At 44.7% G+C, this 27,661-nt stretch overlaps 1 protein-coding gene and 1 long non-coding RNA gene across 7 annotated transcripts in view; one reads left to right on the top strand and one right to left on the bottom strand.

Annotated features, from left to right (window-relative positions):
- Positions 1 to 19,061, bottom strand: part of LOC144829512 (uncharacterized) — a 354,617-nt gene extending 335,556 nt beyond the window's left edge. For all 5 annotated transcript variants that reach the window (XR_013610689.1, XR_013610691.1, XR_013610690.1 and 2 more), the window contains exons 1-3: positions 18,872 to 19,061; positions 8,193 to 8,276; positions 933 to 996 (exon numbers count right to left, since the gene is read on the bottom strand). This is a non-coding gene — a long non-coding RNA (uncharacterized LOC144829512). The remainder of the gene's footprint in view (positions 1 to 932; positions 997 to 8,192; positions 8,277 to 18,871) is intronic.
- Positions 1 to 27,661, top strand: part of AGAP2 (ArfGAP with GTPase domain, ankyrin repeat and PH domain 2) — a 1,117,996-nt gene that overhangs the window by 1,008,359 nt on the left and 81,976 nt on the right. For both annotated transcript variants that reach the window (XM_078688707.1, XM_078688698.1), the window contains 3 exons: positions 18,237 to 18,388; positions 19,377 to 19,467; positions 24,241 to 24,463. In XM_078688707.1, coding sequence (XP_078544833.1) covers positions 18,237 to 18,388; positions 19,377 to 19,467; positions 24,241 to 24,463 — 466 coding nt within the window. The remainder of the gene's footprint in view (positions 1 to 18,236; positions 18,389 to 19,376; positions 19,468 to 24,240; positions 24,464 to 27,661) is intronic.

Below are 27,661 nucleotides of genomic sequence, written 5' to 3'. Positions count from 1 at the left end.
TACACCACCAACGGGTTCAAGCTTCATGGATTCAAGAGGCCTGCCTGCCATGTGGATGATACCACCTAGAGTGGAAACTTCAAGTAGTCAAGGTGCCAGACAGGTGAGGCGTTAGTAACAACTGTTTGTACACCTCCATCTGGTGCAACATTCACAGGCTCAAGGGGTCCGGCTGTGGAGGTGCTAATACTGCACACACAAAAAGGAACCCATAGGTCCAGATAGTGTCAGTATAACACAGGTGTGAACAGACAAGATGCACAAAGACCGACAGTGATAAAGGGAATATCCCTTTTTGAGGACAACTCCCCTCACACACCAATGGTGTCATGCTTCATCGTAGGGGGGCCTCCTCGAGTCAAAACCTAGTTCTGGCGCGGGCTACAACATCCTCTCTACGAGGAGGGAGCTCAGGTAAGTTTTTAATGTGGGCACACGGGTTGTCCTAAAACCCTATGTGAGCGTGGTGTGTGGAAAAGTAACGTGCAGTGCTGATTATGTGTGTGTGAGTTAAAACAGCCGACAGAGGTAGCGGAAAACTTTATTCAGCTCCCCTGTGGCAGGATTAAAAACAATAAGCTGTGTAATGAGCCTATCCAGATTCGAGATGGCTACATTAGTGGGATTGACATGTTTCAGCCTTAATGACCTATATAAGTGTCTAGGCTTTCTTCAGGATCTTTAGAGAACAGCTACTGCTATAGTGAAAAAGTGCAAATAGTGCAAGACATTTAAAAAGAAAACAAACAATGGTGTCTAAAATACTGAACCAGAAACTGTTGTGTTCAGTCACATCCATCGTTTAAACCTGTAATGGAAACAAACAAGAAACAATGTATATCTCAAACTTTTACTGACAAATAGATGCCAAAGCATATTTAGCGTGGCTTCACTGTTAGTCTGCTAGCAGTAAGCATTATCATGGCACTCACCTATTTAGGTTGATACAGTTACCACATCTGTCCGGTACTCCTACTAAAAGGTACAAACGCCAACCTATATCGGAAGAAAAGTGGAGGCGTAAAAAAGATACTGAAGAAATAGAAAACAGTCAACACAGTACAATGCAAAGTCGGTAAATACCAGTGTATCTGTGTACTAGTAAACACTCAGGGGCAGATTTATGTTAACTGGCGCATCCCCAGGGATGCGCCAGTTAATGTGCGCCACAGTGCGCCACAGCTCCGCCACCCATGGTGCGCCGCATTTACAATGCGGCGCACCATGGGGCAAAAACGGCACAGATGCGTGACGCATCTGTGCCGTAAAGGCGGCGCATTGCTGGAGTTGCGTCGCAAGCGCGACGCAGCTCCAGCAAGGCTCGAGGGTGCCCTATCTGACCAATGCTGCATCAAGACCTACGCCTGCTTCAAGCAGGCGCAGGTTTTTGACGCAGCATTGGCCTGAAAGTGACTGAGTGAAATCTTATAGATTTCACTCAGCCACTTTTGCGAGGCGCACCTGCCCCGGAACGCCCACCCTGCGCCGGAACGCCCACAAGCGGCGCAGGGCTTTACAACGTGACGCATCTGCCTAGATGCGTCACGTTGTAAATCGTTCGTAGGGATGAGCCACGTTTACGCCGCCTTGCGTGACGCAACAGCGGCGTAAACGTGGCGCAAGGGCCTCATAAATCTGCCCCTTAGACTATAAAAATTACCTAGCCAATGAGGCATTGAAACAGCGCTGGTATAGGATTAAGGGTAGAGGACCAGTCTGGGACCCAAGGGGACACCCACATGACCTTGTTAAGTACGAAGGCCCAAAAGTAGGGACATGAAGTAAGTGATGTCAATAAGGAGACCCAGCGCTATATAGCTCACCCGTAGTACTTGCGGTAAAGGAGAGCACGGTGTTAAATCGCTCGCCATTGAAGGCTCCCAAAAGGGACATTGAAAGCACAAAAGTACACATATTATTTAAAGTGGAAGACCTGGCTCCGACAGCAACAACGGGCTTATGAGTTGACTGTAAATGAGCTACAAGTGTAGCAACGCATGCAGTCACAAATGCTGGGTGGTCAGTGTCTAACGACAAAGACATGGATCCTACAAGCAGAACAAGTAACTGCGAGTGAGCTGCGGGTGTAACAGAACGTTTGGGGAACTCACCGCAAAGAGTGTGCTGTATGCTAATACTGCCCGGTCTGTACACCACCACCTGGTGCAAGCTTCACGTCTCAAGAGGCCTGGCTGTGGAGGTTTTAGTACCGCCTGCTCAGTACAGCTCTACCGGGTGCAAAATTCAGGGACCCAAAAGGCCCAACTACAGAGGGCCTAGAAGCACCCGCTCTTGAAACATGGAGTGCAGGCATTAGAGCTGCAAGAGTCCCAGCTGTGAAGGTACCGCCCACACAGTACACCACCACCGGGTACAAGTTTCATGAACTTAAGTAGCAAGGGTGCTGAGGGCTATTGGCTTCCTGGTACACTACCACGGTTTGCAAGCTTTACTAACTATAGTGAACCATTTGCACTATTTCCATCCACCCAGTATACCACAACCATGTGCAAGCTTCAATGACTCAAGGGGCCTGGCTGCAGAGGCACTAGTACTGCCTGCACCAAGCCCCATCAGCTGGTGCAAGATTCACAGACTCAATCGGCCAAACTGCAGAGGGGCTAGTAGCACCTGCTCTGGAAACCAGGAGTCCAGGCATCACAGACTTAAGGGCCCAGCTCCGAAGGTGCTAGTACCGCCCACCCAGCACACTACCTGGTTTAAGCTTCGAGGACTCAATTGGTCTGGCTGCCGTGTGGCTGTACCCCCTAGAGTCCTTAAGGGGCCTGGCAGTAGAGGCACTAGTATCGTCCATTTGGTACACCTGCACCAGGTGCAAGATTCACAGGCTCAAGGATCCTGCCTGTGGCACCGGTCAGTACACTGCCACTGTGTGAAAGCCTTATGGTGCTAGCACTGCCCATCCAGTACATAACTGCTGGGAACATGCTTTACAGACTCAAGGGTCCCTTCTGCATAGGAGCTATTAAAGCCATCCTAGTACAGCAACATGAGTGCAAACTTCACAGCCACAAGGGGCCCAGCTCCAGAGGTCTAAGTACCACTTTCCTGGTCAACCATTTGCAGGTACAAGTTTCACAGACTCAGGAGGACCAGCTGTGGAGGCTGCCACTCAGTACACCACCACTGGATGTGAGTGTTAGCTTTGTGGACTCAAGTGGACCAGGTGCAGAGGGGCTAGGAGAGCCCGACAGGTACCCCACAACCATGTGCAAGCATCTTGGACTATAGCAAACCAGTTGCAGAAATGCTAGTACTGCCCACCTGGTATACCACAACCGGGTGCAAGCTTCACAGACTCAGGGGCCTGGCTTCTAAGGTGCTAGTACCTCCCACAGTACACCGCCACTGGGTGCAAGCTAAACGGGCTCAAGGGGTCTGTCAGTAAATGCACTTGTACAGCCTGGTAGGTATACCATCACCGGGTGGAAGCTTCATAGATTCAACAGGCCCAGGTGTGGGGGGACTTGTACAACCAGCCTGATGCAACACTACTGAGTGTTTCTCGAACTCCAAGAGCCTGGCTGCAGACGGGCAAATAACACCCAGTTGGTGCACCACGGAAGCAAGCTTCACTGACTGAAGGGGCTAGCTGCTGAGGCGTAAGTACTGCCGTTTCGGTGCACCCTCACTGGAAAAAAGCTTTACAGACGCAAGGGTCAAGGCTGTGAAGGCGCTAGTACCATCCACCCAGTAAAACAACCAAATGGTGCAACATTAATGGGCTCAAGCGGCCTGGCCAAAGAGGTGGAATACCGCCTGCCTGGAACACCACCACTGGATGCTAGTGTCATGGAATCAAAAGGTCCAGCTGCGCAAGTGATAGTATGACCCGAATTATCCACCATCACTGGGTGCAAGGTTCTTGGACTCAAGGCTAAGTAGCTTAGGTGCTTGTACAGCCCAGCTGGTACACTGACTCTGGTGCAAGCTTCACAGACTCAAGGGCCCAGGCTGCAAAGGCGTATGTGCTGTCCGGTAGGTACACCACTGCGCAGGGGCAACATTTCACGGACCCAGGGGGTAGTTTACTGAGGCACTAGAACTGCCAGCCGGGACACCATCACCAAGTGCAAGCTTCACAGACTTAAGGGCCCGACAGCAGAAGGGACAGTACTGCCTATTCAGTACACCACAACTTGGTGAAAGCTTCATGGACCCTTGGGATCCAGCTGTAGAGAGTTTAAAATTGTCCGCCATGTACACTAACGCCAGGCAGGGACGTTTCTACACTTAGGCAAGACTAGGCGGCCGCCTAGGGTGGCAATCTTTTTTTATTTGAAATAAAACAGCGAAAAAATTTAGCAAAATAGGAGAAAACAATGAAATAGAGAAAATATTCAAACATCAAATTGTTTTCAGAAGCATACGGAACAATTACTTAATAAGTGCTTACTTTGACTAATGTAAACAGTGCCTCCACCTACCTCAAAAGTAAGAAAGTAAAGAGGCGCTACTGAGTACCAAACGTAAACAAACATGAGTTTGGAAATCCCTGCCTTGAACGGCCTTCGACCTCGAAAGCGCATTGTGTAGCACCTTCTAAAACTTAACATCACGTTTGGCGCTACGGGCAGGGCCCGTGTGCGCCGCTATAAATATGTGAGTCTCGCTGATGGGGAGTAGTTTGGGCGAAAAGGACTTCTAAAATGGACATTCGACTTCAGATACCGACTTCGGATTTCGCTCTCGACCCGAACGGACCTCTGTGACAACATCATACAACGCTCGCTGAATCGCCGCCTTCAACCGGATCATCACCCGGGAAGAGACTCTAGGACAAAGAATTGACGGGTCGAGAGTCACCGCAAGAGACAGAGACAGATGTCCCGGGATCAAGCCGCACAACGGCTGTGCCTGAGGCACAGTCGTTGTGCTAGAGCTAGGTTTTGTACTTCTCTTTCAACATATCTAAAAGGTAAGCGCAATTCATGTTTCATATATAAGAAATAAGTTACTATTAATGTTATATTATTTCCTACCAACCTACCTATATAATTGTGAATAACTGAGAGGGCTGCGAGAAACAAAATGGCACCAGCTTAATAATTTAGATTTTGTGATGGCTGGGAGAAAACAAATGGCAAAAAATAATTAATTTGTGAACGGTAAGACGATTTGAAAAATTCTGTGTAGCAAGAAGTAAAACGGGGAAACCCCGACTTTCAAAAGCACATTGCGTTCATACATATGTATGACTGTGTCTGTGTCTGTAAAGTGTAAAGTGTAAGGATATTTAACAGATATTTGGAGCAACATTTTTTGGACTTGCTCCGTCCACAACAAAATACTTGCTCCAGCTCCGCTCCTTGCTCCGATTAAAAAGTTTTAATAGGAATGATATTTATTTACTATTTAATTTAAAATGGCTTTCCTAATTTGTTTGTAGCTCTTCGTATCTTTTTGACTTTACCGATATCAGTGGCAAGTGCGGAGAGGAGTTTCTCAAAACTCAAATTAATAAAAACCTATCTGCACAGTTCCATGAGCCAAGAGAGACTCATGGGACTAGCCACAATTTCAGTAGAACAAGACATGGCTTACCAGCTTGACATCAGAGATATTCTTAAAGACTTTGCTAAAATAAAGGCAAGGAAGGTACCATTGGATTAAGAGAAAGAACCCAAAACACCATTGAAGTTAGAAGAGTGAAATTTAAAAACAAAAAAATATCATGAACAGTGCTTATTCAGTTATTTAATGTTTGATGTGTTTTATTGTTTAATGTTAAATACAAGTTATTTTATATCTAATGCATTAATTCTTCTAGCCTGGATGACAGGGGAAGAGAGTGATGGTAGTAAAAGGGAGGGGGCGGCATTTTTCAATTCTCGCCTAGGGTGGCAAAACACCAAGAAATGGCCCTTATGCCAGGGCAGGCTGCATGGACTGAAGGGGAAAGGCTGCACATTGCTCTGCAGCCCATTCTGTATAGTTGACGGCCATGGAGAATGGAGGTCGCATGCCTGTGGACGGTGGGGCATGAGATCTGACAAGATGCAAGTCTTTACAGCCCTTCCCCCACTGTGCATGACCGGAGGCTGTCAGCACTGACATGGTCAAATAGCCATGGAGGGTGGGCTGCATGGCTGGCTAGAATCCAGGCCCCGCACCCTGCTCATGCAGTGTAAAACTTCAAGGCCACACGTTTCAACTCGATTGCAGACAATCGTAGGGCATCCATTGTGGACTTTAGATTCTCCTGAAGCATGGGTTGGGGGAACCGGCCAGAGGTTACACACACTCCATCCCGGCACATCCAAAGCTTGCCAGTTGATGTTGGTGCTCAGTACCTGGTCTTCGAGGCCCTGCGGTCTAGCCCTACTTTGTGCAATTGAACACACTTGTAATTTGAGAAGAGGTTCTGCATTCATAGTACCTGGTAGAGTTAGGATCCTCTGGTTTGATACACAGCCAACGCCTGCTTTATGTGCCAACTAATGATGTCCTGTAATGTTTAAATTGTTTACAAATGTTTTTTACTTAGACTCTAGTTATTTCCTGATAGTCACAGCCAAAATGTTTTCACAGCAACAATTAGAATTTGAATTAGATTGAGGTATAAAAAAATCACATCCATGTTGAATATGAGTAAAAAAAAACAATCACTATCAAAACAAAGGTAGAAGTGATGTTATCATTAGGTTTGCTCACAACACCAGAATGAACATTTATAAACATCTGAAATTCACTCAAAAACAAAGTAAAAGTGCATTCATGGCTACAAAACAAACCTAAAAACCACTGAAATTCACCAGATATGGCTCAGTAAACTAATCATAGGTTGCACCCGCTTCATGCATTGCTTATAACCTCACATATTACATCACTGAAGACATTTTAAATGTTGTCATTGTTGGCATCACTTAGGATATCACTAAGGCATGTGTCAAAAACAAATCCAACACCTAACTATTCCTTCAAGGATCTAAATTCCCAAAAAAAGTGATAGTTAGCCAACTCTCTATTCAGCTATGCAATTATTAAACACTTACACACAGAGAGAAAACAAATAAGTCTGTAGTCCTTTTATAAAAAGACAAACTGAATATTTAAAAAGAATGAATTACATCGAAACAAAGCCTTAAGAAATATACATAAACCAACCTAATCTCTATTGCATCAAAACAAAGAACAAATACGTGTATATAGATAAAAAGGGACCAGCTTGTATCCCATCAGTACCCAGTCTAAAGAATTGTATCCATAGAAAACAAAACAATATCTTAGATATTCAGAGAAAATATAATATGTTAAGACATTTACATGAAGGAAACAAGTTGTATATCTACAGATGAAAAATCATAACTACAGGCTGAGAAAACAAACCTCTATCTTTTCAAACAATGAAGAGACTTAAAAAAGATACAGAAATTGCTCCATAAGCTTTAATACCTGCTTTTAAGTTGTATTCAACCATAATAATGGTATTTAGATTCATTTGAGGCCGTTGTTGCACCTGGAACCCACTAGCACTCATTGTGTAGGATGGGCTCTTATATTTCTTTCACTTTAACCCCTTGCATGCATCGGACGGCCCCCGGCCGTCCGACGCCACAGTGCTCATGTGCGTCAGACGGCCGGGAGCCGTCCGATCTGCGCACGCGTGTAAATTTGCCACACCGCGGCAAAATTGCAGCCGCGCCCAAGGGGTTAATCCATAGCACGGGAGTGATAGAGGAAAACACAAAAGTGGGAAGAAGGAGGAAGAGTAACCAAAACTAGAGAAAGCAGGAATTAAAACAAATCTGCAAGAGTGAGATAAAAAGGCACTAGGACTTGGCCACAGCAAAAAGGCAGCAGGAGTCAGTAAGTAGCAACAGGAAATACATGCCATGCATGTGGTCTTACAGGCACATGGGAACATTCACGAAAGCAAAGGAAAAAGCAGATTAGAATTAGTGTGGGCAATGTAGAGGCAGAAGGATCAGTTCAGAGTAATAGATGAGGCAAACATTGGGAGAACTCTGTGTGCACAGAAAATCAACAAATCCATTCACTGTTAACGTGTGAACATAAAGACATATAAATAGTTTAAACAAGTCAGTTAAAACACTTAAGAAGTATACCTAAATAAGTGTATCTAAGCCATAATCCATTAACATTCAGTATCCATCAAATAAGTCCGTGCCTCAGTCATTGACACAAGGAAATAAGAACAAGTTACTTACCTTAGGTAGTGCTCTCTCCTGTGGATCTTTTATCTATATGCAGATTCCTCGCCTTGTGAATTTACCCCTTGCTTCAGACTGGATCTGGAAAACACAAAAGCAGTAGCAGTAAGTGGTGCCATGCAATTCTGCTTTGATGCTGTTCCGCTCCAGAAGGAGTGGAGGCCGACACAAACAAAAAGAGGTGGGGCGGGTAGAGGGGGCATGTGGGGAATGCGAGAAGGGGAACTACAGGGTTTAATAATAAAAAACTAACACTTACCTGAAGCTGCCAGCTGCCTTGCGCACCAGTGTTCCTCTGCTTACTGGTCCCAGCAGACACTGGGACAGCATCAGAGACTCCCTGTGCAATCCTCGCGCTGCTCTCACCAAGCTTAACAAGCATGAGATCAGGGCAGGGATTAGCCTGAGCAGGCTGGTTTAATGCTCTCTCAGGCACACGGAGTCTGTGCTGTTTCTCCAACCCAGCTTTTCAATTTAACTGGGTTGGAGAAACCTAAAAGCGCATGTCTATTTTGCCAGCCTAAGACAGCAGACCAAACATGTATGCACACTTAGAAGTTCACTTACCACCCCATTCCTCCTCCCTCCCAAGGCCCGGCTCTGCCCCTCCCTACTCATGCTGGCTCAGCCAGCAGCTGAAAAATAAAACGATAATGAAATATTGTTTAATTGTTCAGCTGCTGGCTATGAGCCAGTGGGGCGACACTCACCACTGTCCAGAAGTGATAAACGGAGAAGCATATGAGTGCCATCCTTGCTTGCTGATAGTTAGTTTCATTCATGAATCCTTCCACGCCCTCAGATGCATAGCTCATCAGCATATTGAATGAACATGTTTTCAGATGTGCAGAACGTGGAAGTGGGAGGGCAGTGAGGTATTTGCAGTTAGATAGATTATCTACCAGAAAGTGTTTCCGAAGGTATGTACCTTGTTCATCTGATGGATACTTGTAACTGCAGAATCTCACCTTGTGAACAGATACCAAAGCAGTACCTTTCTAGGTGATGAGTCTGTGGAATGTCTCAGACTGAAAGGTCCCACAGAATCGAGCAGGCAACATGTTAATCTCGTCGGACCTGACTGTGGCGGCACTAGTGCTGTACTTCATGTACATGTGCACGCATTCTCTTGTAGCCGCCTGACAGATATCCAGGTGGGCACTGTCTGTGCTAATGCAGTAGCTTTAGCTCTGGTGGAGTGAGTCTTGAGGCCCTCTAGAGACTGCTTCTTAACAAACTGGTATCAGAGCTTAATGCAGAGAACTATATTTCGATAGATGGTCTGTTTGTGTGCCACCATGCGCCCTAGGGAAACCCAAAAAGAGCTGATCATACACCCGGTGTTCTGATCAATGTAAAAGTAAAACCTGAGGGCTTTCTTGGAGTCCAACCAATTGAGTCTCTCTTGCTCTTTTGAGGGCTGTGACGGAGCAAAAAATGTCAGAAGCTTGATGGCTTGTCCAAAATGAAAACGCATCACCACCTTTGGTAGGAAAGTAGCTCAAGCCCTTTTGCCAGGAAAAAGGTGGTAGAGGGGTGCTGGACCGAAAGGGACTGAAATTCACTCACCCGTTATGCAGATGTTATCAAAATCAGGAAGACCGATTTTAGGATGAGTGGGTGCAATTGACGACTGTGCATAGGTTCAAAAGGAGTAAACATTAGAAGCACACCAATCAGATTTAAGTCTTACTGTGGCATAAGGAATGGATTAGATAGAATCAAGTGTTGTAAACCTTTTAGGAAACACATCACAGCTGGTGATTTGAATAAAAGTAGCTGGTTCGGCAAACATAAAAAAGTTGAAAAGGCCGACAAGAGCAAGACCATGCCGGGCGGAAACCAAAATAAACAACACATGTGAAAGTTTTGTTTGCAACGGGTCCAACTGATGGGTACTGCCCCAGATCACAAACTTACCCCAGAGTCCTGCATACACAGATTTAATTAAAGGACTCCCAGCTGCTGGCATCATATCAACCACTCAGGAGGAAGATCAAAAGTGATGAACTGTCCCAACTTAATCTCTATACATGGAGACGCAGCACAGACCCGGGTGCAGGGCCCTGCCCTGCTACTGCAACAGGAAGTCTTTGCGAAGTGGCATCCTGATTGGAGGATGGATGCTCAAGCCCAGATGTTCTGGGTCACATACTCTCCTGGCCCAATCCTGAGCCACTATATTGACTTGGGCCTGTTCGTTCATGCTTTTCTTCTGAACTCAGGGTAGGAGAGGTGGTCTCGGGAAGGCATGCAGGAGTCCTGTCATCCAGTTGACGCAGAATGCATCTCCGAGAGAGAGCCAAAGTGCTACCATTGTGCGTTATCTGCAGTGACAAAGAGACAGAGCAATGAAATTGCTTTAAGCCACCTCCAGGGGTAACTGCAATTCGTGATCCACTGGGCACTACCGGCTGAGTTCATCTGCATTGGCATTTAAAGATCCTGCCAGGTAGAGTACCGCCAGATAAGTACCCTGAAGATTCAGCACACTCCAGAGGTGAAGAGCCTCTTGGCACAGGACCCAGGACACTACACTACCCTGCTTGTTGGAGTTCCATATGGCAGCAGTGTTGTCTGTGAGAACCTGCACCAGCTTCCTCTTGATGGAGGGCAGGAAGGCCTTCAATGCAAAGTGAATCGCCTGCAACTCCACCAAGTTCATATGGAGGCAAGACTCTGCTGTAGGCCAGCATCCTCTGATCTCCACCTATCCCAGATGACCTCCTGAACCCAGGAGCAATGCATCTGTCATCATTTTCAACTCTGGGTGGGGAAACAAGAGTGATATACAGGTGTTCCAATTGTGGTCTAGCAGCCACCACTGTAGGTGTTTTGCGGTCTCCTCCAACACCTGGATGGAATCTGACAGGTTCCCTTGGTGATGGGACCCCTCAGACTTAAGGTCCATTGGCAAAGCTTGCATGTGCCTCCTGGTATGGTTAGCAAGCAGGATACAGAAGGCTAGTAGGTTCAGAAGCCTTAGAGTCATCCACACTGAGTACCACAACAGTGGCTGAAACATTAGGATCATAGCTAGAATGTCTTGGACTCATTGGTCCGGGTGAAAAGCTCAAAATCGCAGTGTCCATGATTGTTCTGATGAAGGGGAGCCTCAGTGAAGAAGTCAGCTGTGATTTTGTCAGATTGAGAATCCCAAAGATGTCAAAGGTTCACCATGATCTGGAGGTGGTACACAACTACCTATGGCAAGCCCGCCTTCAACAGCCAGTCATCAAGTTAGAGGAAGACAAGTATGTCATCATATATCTTTATTCGGTCATTTGTAAGAACCATCAAAGTTTACAGAGTATATGACATAAATATATACAAATAAAATAGTATTAAACCATTACAACTGCGAATACAAATGACATATTGAATCAATTTAAGAACATGAATACATGTACCATCAATCTGATCATGCTTAGGGAGGGGAGCAATACAACCAACAGACATAAAAAAAAACATATAAATCAGCTTAGGGAAAAAAATACATGTATTTCATGAAAAAAATAAAACAAGTAAGATTAAAACAGTGTCATTACTAACACGGTATGTCATATTATACTATGTTATGCAGATTTGTGGAGCACACTATCACCTGGGAGGGAATCATGGCACTCACCAGATGTGAGTCTAGTCAACACTATGGCCTAGTGGAAATACTCAAAAAGCCAAGTCTTAAGCTTTTTGTGGACTTCATGAAAAAGTGAGAAGTCTTGTATGTGAGACTGCAGGTTGTTCCATGCTTTATATGCGTGATGTAGGAGAAGGCAGGTTATGGTTTTCTGTAAACGTGGGATGTGCAAAGAGAGGTTCGGATGAGTGGAGGTAACTGGAATGTTTGTAAAAACAGATGCAATGGATGAGGTACGCTGGGCTAGTATTATTTAGTGCCTTGAAAGTGTGTGAGAGGAGTTTGAATTTTGCTCGTTTTTGAATGGGGAGCCAGTGGAGCTCCTTAAGGTGTGGTGTGATGTGAGAATGACATGAGGCGTTAAGAGCGAATCTGGCAGCTGTGTTCTGACTGGTCTGCAGACTTCAAGTGAGTTTTTTATTGATCCAGGCATTCAAGGTGTTCCCAAAGTCCAGCTTGCTTGTGACTAGGGCATGCGTGATGGGTTTATGGGTGCTGAATGGAAGCTATGTGAACATCCCCCTCAACATCTTCAGAGTATGGAAGCATGATGCAGTGACAGCGTTGACATGGTAAGATTTGCTGTCATTGAGGATCCCAAGGTTCTTGGTGTGAAGGTGTATGTTGGTCTTAGCACTTTTGGCCACCAGGTGAGGACCCACGGTTAAGTGTTCTTCCCGAAGATCACAATTTTGGTCTTGTCTTTGTTCAGCTTCTGATTAGTGTTGGTCTTCATCCAGTGGGCGATTTCAGTCAATCAGGCATTCAAATTGATCCAAGTTCTGGGTGTCTTGTCTGTGAGAGAGAGAATGAGCTGTGCTCCGTTTGCATAGGAGAGGATGTTGATGTCATGGAAGCGGATGATTCTGGCTAGAGGGATCATGAAAACATCAAAGAGGGCCGGGCTCAGGGAGGATCCTTGAGGAACTCTGTAGGTGAGGTCATGGGTATCCAGGACATATGATGCCAGGCTAACGACTGGGGCCTTCCAGTCAGGAAGGATCAGATGCATCGGGGTGCCTGACCTTGGATTCCTATGTCATGCTGTCATTGGATGAGGATGGGGTGGGAGACTATATCAAACACTGCAGAGAGGTCCAGGAGGATGAGGGCCGCCATATCTCCTTTCAGTGTGATGCAGATGTCATCCGTGGAGGCAGTGAGGGAAGTTTCCATACTGTGGTTGGGTCGGAAAACAAACTGAGTGGTGTTGAGAAGTTAGTGATCATTGAGGTATTCTGTGAGGCATCTGTTGCTGATTTTCTATAAAATCTTGGTGGGGATGATAGGAGGGAGATCGGTCTGTAGTTCGCGACCGTTGAAAGGTCCAGGGAACGTTTCTTCAGCAATGGGAAGACAGTTGTGTGTTCCCAAGCATATGGGAAGGTCACAGAAGAGGTAGAGGTAATCAGAACGGGGGCGAGCATGGCAGTGATGGGATTGCTGTCCTCTGTAGTAGGCGTGGTGGAAGCATAGGTCCAATGGGGTCCCTGAGTGAGTGGAATTTATGGCGGTGGCGGTTTCTTCTGGCCCGATGTTGGGCCATGTGGTTAGCATCGGTTCTTTGGATTAGATCGGCAGGTCTTTGGCGAGGTTTGTCAAGTTTGGTTGCCGACATAGGTTGCTGAACATGCCGATGATTTTGTTGCTGAAGAGTTTAGAGAGATTGTTGTAGAGGTCCCGTCAGGGGGTGATCGAGTTGCAGCCAACAGCTGGTGAGGTGAAATTCTTCACAATGGCCAAGATTTCTTTGTTTCTGTTGGTGCTAGCATCGATGTGGTCTTCCAGAGTGACATAAATCGGGGGCCTGATCATTTGGTCGCAGCATCTCTAGGAAGATTTGTAAATGCTCCTGTGCATTATCATGCTTCATTTTCTATTTATGCTCCAGTTGTTTGCATTTGTGTTTCATCAGTCTGAGTTCCTCCATGTACCAACTGGCCTGGGTCTTAGACCTGTTTGTATTGCTGTGTTTGAGGGGCTGGCAGTGAGTCAATACAGGAGGTGATCCAATTGTTGTAATTATGGCTTTGGGGGGGCTGGTGCTGCATGTGGGTCGGGGTGTTGACAATTGTGTTCAAGTCCTTGTTGGTGATGCCGCTCCAGTTTTTGTGGGCTAGCCTAGTGGTGGTGGTGGTGCATATGCATTGGGTCAGGGGTGTAGATGCTGAACTTGATGAGGGTGTGGTCTGTCCAGGAGATGGGTGTGGACTCCAACTTGGATGTTGCCAGAGGAGGTGAAAAATAGGGTCCAGGAGGAGTCCAGTGACATAGGTAGGTCCCTTTACTCATTTGGTGAGGCCCAGGTCTTCAATGAATGCTTTTCAGTTGGCATCAGCATGGTCTTCCAGGTTAAAGTTCAGGTTAACAAGCAGGATGTAATTGCTAGCGTTGAGGGCGAATAGACCGACGAGGTCCATGATGGTGAGGTCAGTGTATGGTCCAAGTGGTGTGTAGATGAGAGTGCAACTTAGGGTGTAGTTGGTTGTGACATGGAGCTTGAACAAAGGGTGGAGCTTGAACAACACATTTTTGAAGTCTGTTGTATCCCTGACCTCTGAAGATGGGCAAGCGACCCACCATCACCTTTGTGAACACCCGAGGGGCACTGGTGAGGCCAAAAAAAGAGCACAGCAAAATGAAAATGCTCTTGGCCGCTGGGAACCACAGGTAGCGTCTGTAGGCCTGCTGGATGAGTATGGGAAAATAGGTGTCCTACAGGCGCAACAACACCATCCAGTCAGCGGGATCCAGGTCAGAGAACCTGGACCCAGGTAGAGCATTTCGAATTTGACACTTTGCAGAAAGGCATTGAGAGGGTGAAGATCCAAACTAGGACGGAGGCCTCTGTCTTTCTTCTGCACAAGAAAATAGCGAGAAGAGCACCCAGTTTCTAATTGCCAGGCCCGTACCCACTCCATGGCTCTTTTGTCAAAAGGAACCTGCACTTTTTGGGACAAAATAAATATATGGTCCTCTGAGAAGGAATCTGAAGTAAGTGGCGGGTGCTTTGGGTAGAAAAGGAATGGAAGGGCGTAGCCCCACTGGATAAACTGCAGGTCCATTTTGTTGGTTGTAATTTGTTGCCACTCCTACAGGAATTGGCTGATCCTGACTCCTATTGGATGGCTCTGTGCCAGCAAGGATGCCCTGCAGGGGCTAGGAGGTTGTTCCCAAAGGGGCAGAAAATTGAGCTGGCTGCTGCCTCTGGTTGTCAGGTCATTGTCTGTTGAGCCTGCAGCCAAACCTCAAAAGGAATTGGAGGCCTGTTGTGTGGGTAGTAGAGCCTGAAGTTGCTGATAGGCTAAACCCCTGACATATCCCTAAAATGGATGAAATTGTTGAGAGGATTGCCTATCTGGAGCTGAAAGGCCCAAGGAACATGCAATGGCCTCTCTTTAAACAACTCTAGTGCCAAACCTGCCTTCTCACCAAACGGGCGAGAGACAGTCGAAGGTCTGTCCATCAAGGATACCTGGACATCTCCCAAGAAACAAATGGACCTCATCTATCCAGATAGAGTGTTGAAGCACCATGTTGGTTCCCATTGCCCTACCTAGACAGTCTGTGGTGTCCGAGCCCAAGCGGATGGCAAATTTGGCCACATAACGAATTGTTCAGACTGAGGAAGCCCATAAGTCTTGAGGGAACATAGGTAAGATTTCACGCACCATGCCCCACAGTGCATGAAAATAGTGATCTAGTAAACAACTTTCACTGACTTACCTCAAAGCGGGGCTGGCTGATGGAAACATACACTTCCCAAATGTGCCCACTCATTAGACTCCCTGCCAAGGAACGAGATTGGTAACTTGTTAGAGTTAACTCTAGAAGTAAGAATGCACAGAGCTCTGGATCTGCATCTGAAGGTGGGGAAAGAAAGAAACTGATCTTAGCATATACGGGTGGCACTTATATGCAACTACGTTTGTCATTTCTGGACTTCCACCTACCTGCACACAGGAGCACTGCTTTTGATTTTTCCATATCCAGTGTGATGCTGGGGAGAAATTCACAAGGTGAGGAATATGTGGTAAGAAGTATCCATCAGAAGCATAGAGTAATTGAGATAGTCCCGCCGTCTCCATTGACATGCAAATTTAAGATTCGCATAGACACGTGAAAAATAAGACTCGATTTCAACAGGAATTATCTCTTTTCTATGTGTATGCTTCTTAAATGTTCATTGTTGGATAAGCAAATACCTCTCATTACTCTGTTCAAACTTCTGAAAGTCTAGTTCTTGTTGAATGAGGAGTACGTTTTTATTGTATCAGTATACTTAGTAAGTGCTCCTGTCCCCTACACTGTATCAGATGTTTTTTTCTATTTAGTTCTGAAATTCACTTGTTAATACAGGGATCCCAGGCCAACTTTACTTAGTAATTTCCCTGGAACTCTTCCATGGTGCTCGCTTTTCTGTGACAGAGTTCCTCCTTTTACTTCCCTTCACTGTCTGCTTTAAATCTCAGCTTTTTTGTTTGTAATTCTTTGCCTTTATTCTCTTCTTCGTCTTCCTGCTTCCTGGAACCTCCCCGACAGCCAAGCGTAAAATGTGGAAATTAAAAACCTTTGGTAGTTTAAGAAATATATATAAAACAGGTAAATGACTCGGCCAGACATCTTCATGTGACGTGACCTTGTGACCCCCTCACTCATGCATGAAAAGGATAACCATTGTGGGATGTCTTGATGTTTTTGTTGTTGGACTTGTTCTGTACTGTGAGTCGTTTGTACTACAATGTTCATATAGTAGCTGCAGATATTTAAATGTGAGCTTTCTTTGATCTAAAAGCAATCTTCAGAGCATTCATGATACTTCTTGCCTGTTAGCAAGATATGCAAAAACATAAAAGGTCTACTACCCCTGGCCTGGAGCAATTCACTATGGGCCTGATTAAGATCTCGGCGGACGAGTTACTCCGTCACAATAGTGACGGATAAGACGTCTGCCGAAATATACATTTTATAGGATATAATGGGATTTATATTTCGGCAGACGAGCTATCCAACACCGTTGTGATGGAGTAACCTGTCCGCCAAGATCTAAATCGGGCCCATATGTGTTATTTTGTATAATAATGCTTTACGACAAGTGGTGAGCTATTTTGCAACATTTCATTCTTAGTATGGTCAGGGCTTGTTTGAGGCCTCAAAATAAGTCTTCTCATTGTTAATAACTTTGTGCACATGGATTGTCACTGTTGCAAAACAGCACCAGCTGACACTAAAGAAATGGAGCACACATCCACATATATAATATTGTGTTGAACAGCACATGGATGCAAATTAGCACAGACCGAAAACAAAAAATACCTCAACCCAAGCCACTTTATTTAATTTGGCCCCTATATGTAAAGATGAAACAATCCTTCATCAGCCAGGCTAGCTTGGATCCAGTGGTACAGCAAGCAAGGGTTAATATGGTTCTCTTGTATCCGATGTACTCCTATCCCCAATCAACAAAAACAGCACCACTTACAGGTAGGACATAAACTGTGCAAACAGATTGTTAATATCTTCATCCAGGGGAAACACAATGTGTCTCTTGCGTCCTTTCACCCTTCCCCTTACATAGACTGGTGAGGACTAAAACCTATGGTGCTGTTGAATTTCTGAATTACGCTGGAGGACTTGTCCTTTCATGTACCTAAAGCATATTGTGGTTAGGTAGGTTTGGCCCAATGAATACATGACTAGTCTTTACATTAGTAAATGGATTGGGCTATTCCTCATTTCGCCTGCACAGGATGTGAGGACATTTAACACCACTGATACACACAGATGTCACTCTTGTGTGGAAAAATTCTGTATCTTATCAGGAGTTTCCTGCTTTGTGCAGTGATAGCGTGACCTTGTTTTCAATAGTGGCTGCAGCAAATGTATAGCCCTGGATTCCCTTTAAACTACATAAAGATGTCCTCTAAGTTAGAGGGCCCTTGGAATACTGACCTGAGGTCAACAAACGTAATGGTACTAGTCTAATTACTCTCAAAAATATCATCTTATTTATCACAAGATGCGTCCCAAAGAATCTATGATTTGCTTTACGTCCGTTGCTATTCTGCCATTTTTATCTTCTCTGTGAACGTTTATGGTCTAATGCAGAATGAGAGCATAGCTCAGCCTCCTAAAAACGTAACTAGAGGACCAGTCATAGCTCAATTCATGTGGTCTGTTTTTCAAGCGTTTCCAATAAATGAATATCCTTTTTCAAAAGTATGGTGCCCATTTTAAATATAATATTCTCAAAGCTGCCAGACTAGTGCCTTGCAAAAACCTTCACTCTTCATCCCTACTATCCATGCTCTTTGTAATGTAGCATGAAAGACACCTTCCTTTAGGAGCCTTGTGTTGGCGTTTGTGTTTTGTGATAACAGTCAGTGACCATTTCTTTGCAGAAGAAGAGAACTTTGAATTCATCATAGTGTCCAGCACGGGACAGTCTTGGCATTTTGAGGCCAGCAGCTTCGAAGAGAGAGACTCCTGGGTGCAGGCCATCGAAAGCCAGATCCTTGCAAGCCTTCAGTGCTGCGAAAGCAGTAAAAATAAGGTAAGGTGCTGTTTGGGAAAACCGTCTCCCACCCTTTCGCGTTGGTATCAGGAAGAGGTAGGGTCAAATGCAGGTGCACTGTAATAACGTCGAGCTTCCTTCACTTTTTACTAGGAAGACACTGCCCCCTTACAGATGTTGCTCATTGATGACTATACGTTTTAGCTCTCACGTACACATACATACATCAGATAGCATGTACAAATTATAATTTTAGGGTTTTGTTTTTAAAATTCAATTTGCGCTTTGTACTTACTCATGACTCAGGTCTACCTTTTCGCTGCGTACAATGCCTCTAAGCCAACATTATAGGGCCTTGCCCACTGAAACGAAGAAGTCCATTCCCCCCTTTTTTCATGCTCCCATTACAGAAGCATGTACAGGCAAATGGTTCTCAATAGACACTGTATTTCCCTCACACTTTAGGTAGCAGACATTTCTAAAGAAATTTGGGACGGTAACATAAAAAGCACCATGACTCACATGGCCCACTTCTGTGCTAAAGGTAGAGGCCCCTTCCGGTGTCCAATACGAGGCTGGGGGAAACATACACAAAGTCAGTGCCGCCAATGTCTCTTCAGCCGGGTTTGCGTATGTGCTTCAGGAAGGCCTTACAGATGGCGTTCGTCGTTCCCCTCCATCGTGGTTGGGTCACCTCCAGCATGTGGAAGAGTGCGGCCACGTGCCTCTCGCTGTCCTACGCAGATACCGTGCGTCAGCGCGTGGCAGCCCAACAAACCGCTGCGTTAGTCTTGGAATCAGGCGCGCGAGGCAGGTTTGCGCGCGCTACCACTTAACGTACCGTGCGTGAAAGCGGAGGTGCACCCTTGTACAGTGTATGTGAGTGGGAATATCTGGATTAAAATCAGATTTCTGGTTCTTGTGACTTTAAATAAAAGTTGTGACTTTATACACATTTTTCAGAAGCGGCGAACCATTTTAACCAGTTCCGTTTGCTTCCTTTCCATTTATTTCCCCACCGCTGCAGGCACGCATGGACAGTCAGAGCGAGGCTGTTGCCATCCAAGCCATCCGCAACGCCAGAGGCAATGCATTCTGCGTGGACTGCGATGCTCCAAGTAGGTCGTCCACGTCTTTGTCGTCTTGTGTTGTTAACGCGCTACTGCTCGGGCGCTGCATTGTTATCGTCTGTGCCTTCATTCACGTGTCTGCCATTGTAACTTGTGAACTTTTTAATTTGTCACAGCAACATGCACACAATACATCATCACATCAAGGCAAACGTTGGCAACTCTTCCAGTCGCTACAGAGTTGTATTGTACATGTATATATACCCCATTAACCCGCGGCCCAATTTATATAATGGACAGTTCGGAAACTAGGAAGTGATAATTGCACCCCCGTATTTTATGGCCTGCTACGAATGTCTGCAAATACGGGGATGTTTCATTGCCAGCATGTCAACATGTTTTCTTTTTAAAGCAGCCTGTGTTTATAGGGACAGGTGCAATTTTAAAAACTCCTGACCTGCTACAAAGACTTTGAGGATCCTTGCCGAGGTCTCTTAGACCACTGCGGTACCCCCATATTCTCTGGAGATGCCTGACATGTCCCCTAAGGACATTAGAGAGTAACACCGTACATTTAAATCAATACCGCTAGGAGAATGTTGCATGCCCTTGAAGAGTGTTAGCCGAATATACGACGTTACATTGCAGTGTTTACACGCGATACCTTTACAACACAGGCATTACAATGCAAATCGTTAAAACATCTTGCGCTGAAGGGCGCAGGATTTAGGAATAGTAGGATTTACTATTCCAACTCCAGTCTCCATACAGTAGGGAAGGTGTTGGAATAGTAAATCACACTATTCCTTAGGTTAGAGCGCCATCCAGCGCAAGTCATTGTAATGACTTGCATTGTAATAATACCAGCATTGTAAAGGTATTGCGGTGTAAACACTGCAATGTAACTAATGTTTCCCGTGTTAGCCAGTGTCAGCTGGCATGGATCAGGGGTGGTGGGGAGGGGGGGGGGTGTGTGAAAAAAATGACACTTACCTCTTCACGGTCACTGTCTCTCTTCCGCCATCTCTCCAGGCTCTGTTTTGCTTCCTGACGAGTCCCGGAAGCGGGAAGCACACAGACTCCACTAAACCAATCACAACGCTGCTGTCCCCAGGATGATAGCAGCTTTGTGATTGGTCTGAGCGCTGTGGTTCGGTGCTCAGACAGGGAGTGGGAGCCTGTGCATGTTCTCCTCCCAGGCTGTGCAATACAGCCAGGTGGATAACATGCTAAGTGTGCATGACTGTTTGGCCAGCCCCAGATGGCCGGCCAAACCATCATGCACACTTAGAGTGCTCACCACTCCTCCCCCTGCTCTGGCCTGCATTGCTGCTTAATTGCAGTGTCCCCAAAGCAGGCAGCACATTTTAAAAGTGCTTGTGCATGAAGCAGAGAGACAGTGACATTTGAAAACTTAGGGGCATATATACAGGAATGGTGCCGCAGGGCAACGGAGCAAGTTATTTTGGGAAAGGGCAGGAATACACCGTATTTATCCAATACAGTCCATTTCTATCTTTCCCCCCTGTGCTGGTGCCATTTCGTCAACCTACCTCCAATGCAGGCACCCTGTTGCATGCAGGATTGTTTTTGTGCAGGAAGGGGCACCGTCCTGCACAAAAACAATCCTGAGAGGCTTTTTCCTCTTTCTATGTGTGCTGCACATATAGAAAGAGACAAAAACAGGGAGAAATAAAGATATTTCTCCTTTTGCCTCCCTTAGGGAGGCGTAGGATTTTGATGCATTCCATGTTTACAAGTCCTTGTATTTCTAGGAATGTATAAAAAGCCATGGAAGTTGCATGGGAACACCCACCGCAACGCGTCCTTTGTGCAGAAGAAGGCAAAGTGGCGATTTAGCGCTGTGTGACATTACTCCATATTTATGAAACCATTCAAAGCAATGCAAAGTGGCCATGAGTGGCTTCATAAATATGACTTGGAGATTTGCGTGAAGAATTTACCACGTTCCGTGGTGCAAAGAGGATGCAAGGTCCTCGTAAATATTCCCCTTAGTTTGGTGTGCGTACAAATCCTTCATTTCCTATCCCTGGTGAGTTTCACTACTACTGCTGGAACAAGGCCAAATGAGGCACCAATGGGTTAAGTAGGGATCAGAAGATAAACTGACTCTTCAGTAGAATCTGCTTTGACTCACGGAAACCCACAAGGGCAGCCCTGGCAATTTTTTTCCATCCCCTGTACAGTGTGTTGCGAGCAAACGCAGCAAGCACAGTAAATGATGACCTTGCTGTGTGCCAGGATACAACAATCTTGTTGGGGTTCTGGAATGTTTCCATCACTATCACCCTGCAACACTGCCCCTCATCTCTCCATATTCCCTCTCAAATGTATTTCATTTGTTTTAAAGCACCTCTCATACCAGTGTAGGGACTTGGAGCACTTTACATCATGCACACATACAGAGACAATAAATCATACATGTGTAAATCAGTGTTTAGAAAATGTTAGACAAGACAAAAGGGACTACAAGGTGTAGTAGTCAAATGCCATCAATTCTGGTAGGCCTTTATAAAGATCTGGAGAAGCACAAACCCAGGATTCAAAACGTAGCACAGTTGTTGGATTTTACTAATAAGAATGTATTTCTACCCAAACAAAGCCATTTTAGCAGTAATAGGATAATGAAAGACTGAGGAAAAAACATAACCTCCAAAACTGCACCATGCAGTTTGCATGCAGCTCTTTGATTGCAGGTCATAGCTCAAAGTGCTATATTTATTAGGTTGCAAATAATGCACTGCAGGTAACTAAAGTGTCTCAGTGACAAAAGCCATAACCCATTGAGCTATGCAAATTAAATACAGTTCTGTGATCTGTATGGTACACGTTCTTTACAGCAGGCATATTAACCCTCGGCGCTACAGTAGATGAGTCAAACTTGCAATAGACAATACTCCAATCTCTCTCCAACAGGAAGATAAACCACTGAGACATCAATCTTGACTCTTTTATTGTTGCATGAAAACTGTTGTGTTTACAAGGAACTCTGCAGTGATTTATGCGTTTTTGAGAATGAGAAGTGAGTCATTGTGCTGAACAGCAGACTCGGACTGGGAACAGGAACTGGCCCTGGCAAACTGCTCAGCTCGGGGGTCACGGAACTAGACACCTCAGGCTTTCTTAAAAAAGGTAAACTGTATTTTTAAAAAGAGCACATCCATGAATGCTGACAGAGCAGCTGTAAACATGTTATAAAATAAAATAAGGAAAACAGCTAATAAGACATATAGGGCCAGATGTAGGTAGCCCAATAGCGGTCGGTAACGGCCGAAATTACCGAATTTCGGCCGTTACCACCTGGTATTAGGCATCTGAGATGGAGGGGCCTAATTTAAGGATTCGGTAATTTACAGAATCAGTAATTTAAGGAATCGGAAAATTACCAAATTCTTAAAATACCGATTCGGTAACTACCGAATCCTTAATGTAGGGAGCACTCAAATGAGTGCTTTTCCCATTTTAGGATTCGTTATTTACCACCAACTACAAGTTGGTGGTAAATATTGAAAACCCTAAAAAATACATTTTTTGCAATTTAAAACAGTGCCATGTGGCAGTCATACATGCCCTTAGGGCATGTATGTGTGCCACATGTGCACCCATGCACTATTCAGGGGTGCAACAGGGTGTCAAAGTGACACCCTGCCACCCTTGAATGTGTTCCCCCTTTTACAGAATCGGTATTTACCGATTCGGTAATTCCCATTCATTCCTATCGGCCTCCATGCCCATAGGAATGAATGGGAATTACCGAATCGGTAAATACCGAATCGTACCGATTCGGTAATACTTACCGAATTTATTCTTACATAGCATTTACCGATTCTAAAATACCAAATCGGTAAAATTCGGTATTTTAGAATCAGTAAATTTGGATTACCTACATCTGGCCCTAAATGTTTTCTACAGTTATTTATTTTTTTAAAGTGCCAAGGTTTGGGTAAGGTCTGCCAGGAATTCTACACTGGAGTGCTCTTCCTTTCCTTGTGGCATGGTCAGTCTTGGTGAGCCCGAAAATAAAGGACAGATGAGGTCAAGGGCAGTGCCGAAAATGCATCCTAGTGTGACCATTGTATTGGTCACAGTGGGGGCAAGCAGGTAGGGGCCTCACTAAATGAGGTGTAAATCATGCTGCAACAGCACAGCCATCAAAGGTAGATGTTTTCTGTGCTTTCCTAAGACTGACAGCTACTACAGTGTTGCTGGGCAGGCCCCTTCCTCCAGATACTGAGGGGAAGGGGGAAGGGGGAAGAAGTCGTGGCATCTGCATACGCCTTCCTTGATGTGCACCAGACAGGGCTGGATGATCATGCAATATTTTTTACTTTCGGACCATTCCTGCCGTCCTGGGATGTATTTTTAAATTTAAAAAATTGGGGAATAGACTGTGTTAAATTAAAAAAAGAGGGTGATGCCGTGCCCTTCCGATCCTGCCCACTTCTACCACTGACAAGTGAGCCGGCAGATAAGAATAAGCTTGTGATACATCTGGGGAGGAGGAAAAAGCTGACTGTGGAAATTTGGTGTCAACAAATTTCAGACAACATTGGTATCTGTTGTAAACGTGAACCAATATAATAATGCTGTGCTTGTATAATGCAGTCTGACGTATGTAAACATATATAATTGAAAAGAAGGTACATTAATAAAACATATAAAAAATATGGTTTAAAGAATGTCTATCTCTTGTGTTTACTTACTCACTCTTTGGTATCTCTGCATCAAACAGGTGTTGCATGTTACACTCCCTGTGGAATTAACAAATGAAAAACTCTGTGCTCTTTTTCTACCACCTAGATCCAACCTGGGCAAGCTTAAACTTGGGTGCCTTGATCTGCATTGAATGCTCCGGAATTCACAGAAACCTGGGAACCCATCTCTCACGGGTTCGGTCACTTGACCTCGATGACTGGCCCCTGGAACTGACTCTCGTTCTAACATCCATTGGCAACGAGATGGCCAACAGTATCTGGGAGAAGAATACGCAAGGCCGCACTAAACCCACCTCCGACTCATCCAGGTAGAGACAAACTGGTAGCCATCATCTCTCTAAAAGTACATAATCAATGTGTTTCGGGATGGCGACTTGTCCTTCTCAGGTTTCCAAAATAAATATCATGGAGTTGGGTGAAAGTAAATCAGTTAAACAAGCTGCAAGTGACTGGTGTGTGGCATGCAGTTAATAATTGTAGAGGCCTCTAGGAATTTAATTCCTCATGAAAAGGTTTTCAGGGATTGTGTTATACTTTGATTTCCTTCCCCTGCTGCTCTGCCAGTATGAATGTGATGTGTATGTGGAATGTTAGAATGCTGATGAGTGAGTGGAATGTTGGAGTGCCTGGTTGTGTGGAGAGAGAGACAGTTGGAGAGTGTGGGCTGAGCAGCAAGGATGCTGCTCCTGGTGGGGCATGAACAACTTAGCTAATGAACTACCATCTGGTAACTACCATCCTCCATCTAAGCTAATAAACCGCTTACTAATGTTATACTTCATGACTATGTCTGGAATTCCTTGGATTCATCATTGTATCAGATTGCCTCTTGGTGAATTTAACAAATTTGCTGCTGCGGTTATTGACATTTTACAATCCCAGCAATACCCACTCAAACTCTGAATAATTCTAAGGCGATCATGCCATGGAACTTTAGGTTTTTTAACTGCAAGTCAATGGCAGGATTCACAATACAACAAATGCATTATTGTAATTTCTGGGAATTTAAGATATTATAAAAGAATATTCATAACCCATATCGGATTAATGTCTTCAGAAAACATCACTGACTTCTCAGCATGATTACAGCATTCCAATGTGCTGCATAAACATAATTTGTAAACTTGTAATTCAGGTTAAAAATATGTCTATTTTGTTCTTCATAACAGAATCTTCAATGATATTCATGAACACTGACTTGAATAGCAACGCCACTGCCAATTAACCAAATAGGTTAAGGTAAGAAAGTTGGCCAACTTGGTCACTTGGGGCCAGATGTACGACCAATCCAAATTGCGATTCACAATTTGCACCCAATTGCGAGTTGCAAATTGCGAGTCGCAATTTAGAATGTACAACAGTGTCAGAGACACTGATTGCGATTCCCAGTGGGGACACAAAATGCGAGACTCACGAATATTAATGAGCTACTCGCAATTTGCAACCCCATTGGGAATGGATGGCCCTCCCAGGGATGGTGGCCTGCTGGGCTCAGCAGGCCTCCATGTCTGGGACTGCTTTTCAATAAAGCAGTTATTTAAAAAAATGCAGCCTGTTTTCCTTAAAGGAATGCATTTAAAAAAGAAAAATGAAACGTTTTTGTTTAATTTTTTTAAGGGCAGGTAGTGGTCCCTGGGACCACTGCCTGCCCTTAAAAAATATTTTCAGAGCCAGTCACCAAGGGGAAGGGGTTCTCTGGCAACCCCTTCACATTTGGGACTCCATTACCACCATCTTAAAGAGGGTGGTAACTTGCGAGTGGTTTACAATTGCGGTTGCAAAACATTGGTACTTGGCTTTGTGGTCACTATTAAGAAGGGAACACCCCTTCCTAATAGCGAGTCGCCAAACAATATTTTGCGAGTCGCAATTTATTAAAAGGTTTTCAGCATGCACAAACGGGTCACAAACCCGTTTGTGCATGCTAAATACTGTCTTACATCTGGCCCTTGATCTGGCGGTACAGCCTCAGCAGTACAGTCCTTCAGGCATATAAAATGGTGTCTGCTCAATGAATCTCAATAAAAGAAACTTTCCAAAGAACATCTGTAGCATCCACCTTTCCCTTTGAAGACTAGGCCCATGACATTCAAGAATGGGACTTGAAGGTCCTTTGGGAACAAATAATCATACCGGACTCAATACAGTGGACTACAGACTGTCTGGATGTTGCCAACCATGTATAAGTAGGGCTATAACTAACCAATAACGGTCCTAATCTCTTCTGTGTTCTCTATGTAATACTGTTTGGCCCTTTTCACATCATAAATACCAATAAAGAGAGCAAATTCCTGAGAAGGAAAGCCTGGAAGCGAGATCGAAACATACTTAAAGTTTAAATATCCTTCGATTTAATAGAAAACCAGTTTCACTTGAAGAAAGAAAGATGGGTGAGTTCTCAAAACAACGTTATTCCTGTGAAGTTTTGCGCTAGGTTCATTGCAGCACACACTTGTGCCTGACTAACCTTATGTGCTAATGCGCATGCCACAGGACACTTAAATTCCAATAAAACTGCTGCAAACTTGATTTGTGAATGGGTTCAAAAGCCACAACAAGACCGTGTTCAGTATGCCCTGGGAGATCAGAATCACTGCTTGGAAGAAAACCATTCTTCAACACTCTAGAAAATATATCACTAAGACAGGGAAGCATTTATTTATTTGCATTTTGTCCACAGCACAACCATACCAAAATCAAGGTGAAAGTCTTCACAATGAAACAACTGCAGAAACAGACATTTCTTTAGAAAAACCAAATGACATAAGAATTTTGTTAAATGGTACCCATAAAGGAGAACTTACAAATACCATGGCTCATATTTCATACAGCCACCAAATGAATGTTTGTGGAAGAAAATTGTAAGCTATTTTTTTACAAAAACGCCAGATTGAGTATTTCTTTTGTCACAGTTTTGTGACAATGGATCTCCACAAATAGCAGAGGAAGCAATCTTCATTTATTTAAAATTCTGTCGGAAGGACATTTTACTTATATCAAATGATTGTACTATTAGATGGAAAATTCAAATCTCTATACATGAGGAAATCAGAACCCAGGATCCCGAACTCAGCCACTGTATATTGTGGTGCAGAATTCAGTCTTGTGAGCTACATAGGAAATCTGTTTTTCATGGTAATTTGCTGCAACTTTCCTGAAACTAGACATTTGTATAGCACTTTATTGACTCTTGCTAGGCACCAAAGCTCTCTCAAAATGGTTGTTGCCCAATCTTCTAGTACAAGGAAGGGTGAAAGGTGTAGGCTACAGTGCCATTAGCAGTGAGTTTTAGTGTTGTGAGAGACTCGGAGAGCCTGCTCCAGGAGACTTGGTGTAGTGGTATGTCGGAGCATCTTAAATATGGAATGGCAAGGAAGGGTCTTAATTTCTTTCAAAAGTTTAAATAATTGTTGATGGTCCATATTCTCTTCCGTGGACTGTTCCAGGGTGTGCATGTCTGTACTGAGAAGGAACGCCCACCCACACAATTTTTTCTAAGTTGGAAT

The sequence above is a fragment of the Lissotriton helveticus genome, chromosome 1_1 (assembly GCF_964261635.1).
Source record: "Lissotriton helveticus chromosome 1_1, aLisHel1.1, whole genome shotgun sequence".
In the NCBI taxonomy this organism is placed as follows: domain Eukaryota; kingdom Metazoa; phylum Chordata; class Amphibia; order Caudata; family Salamandridae; genus Lissotriton; species Lissotriton helveticus.
This window is presented reverse-complemented; position numbering and strand designations above follow the sequence as displayed.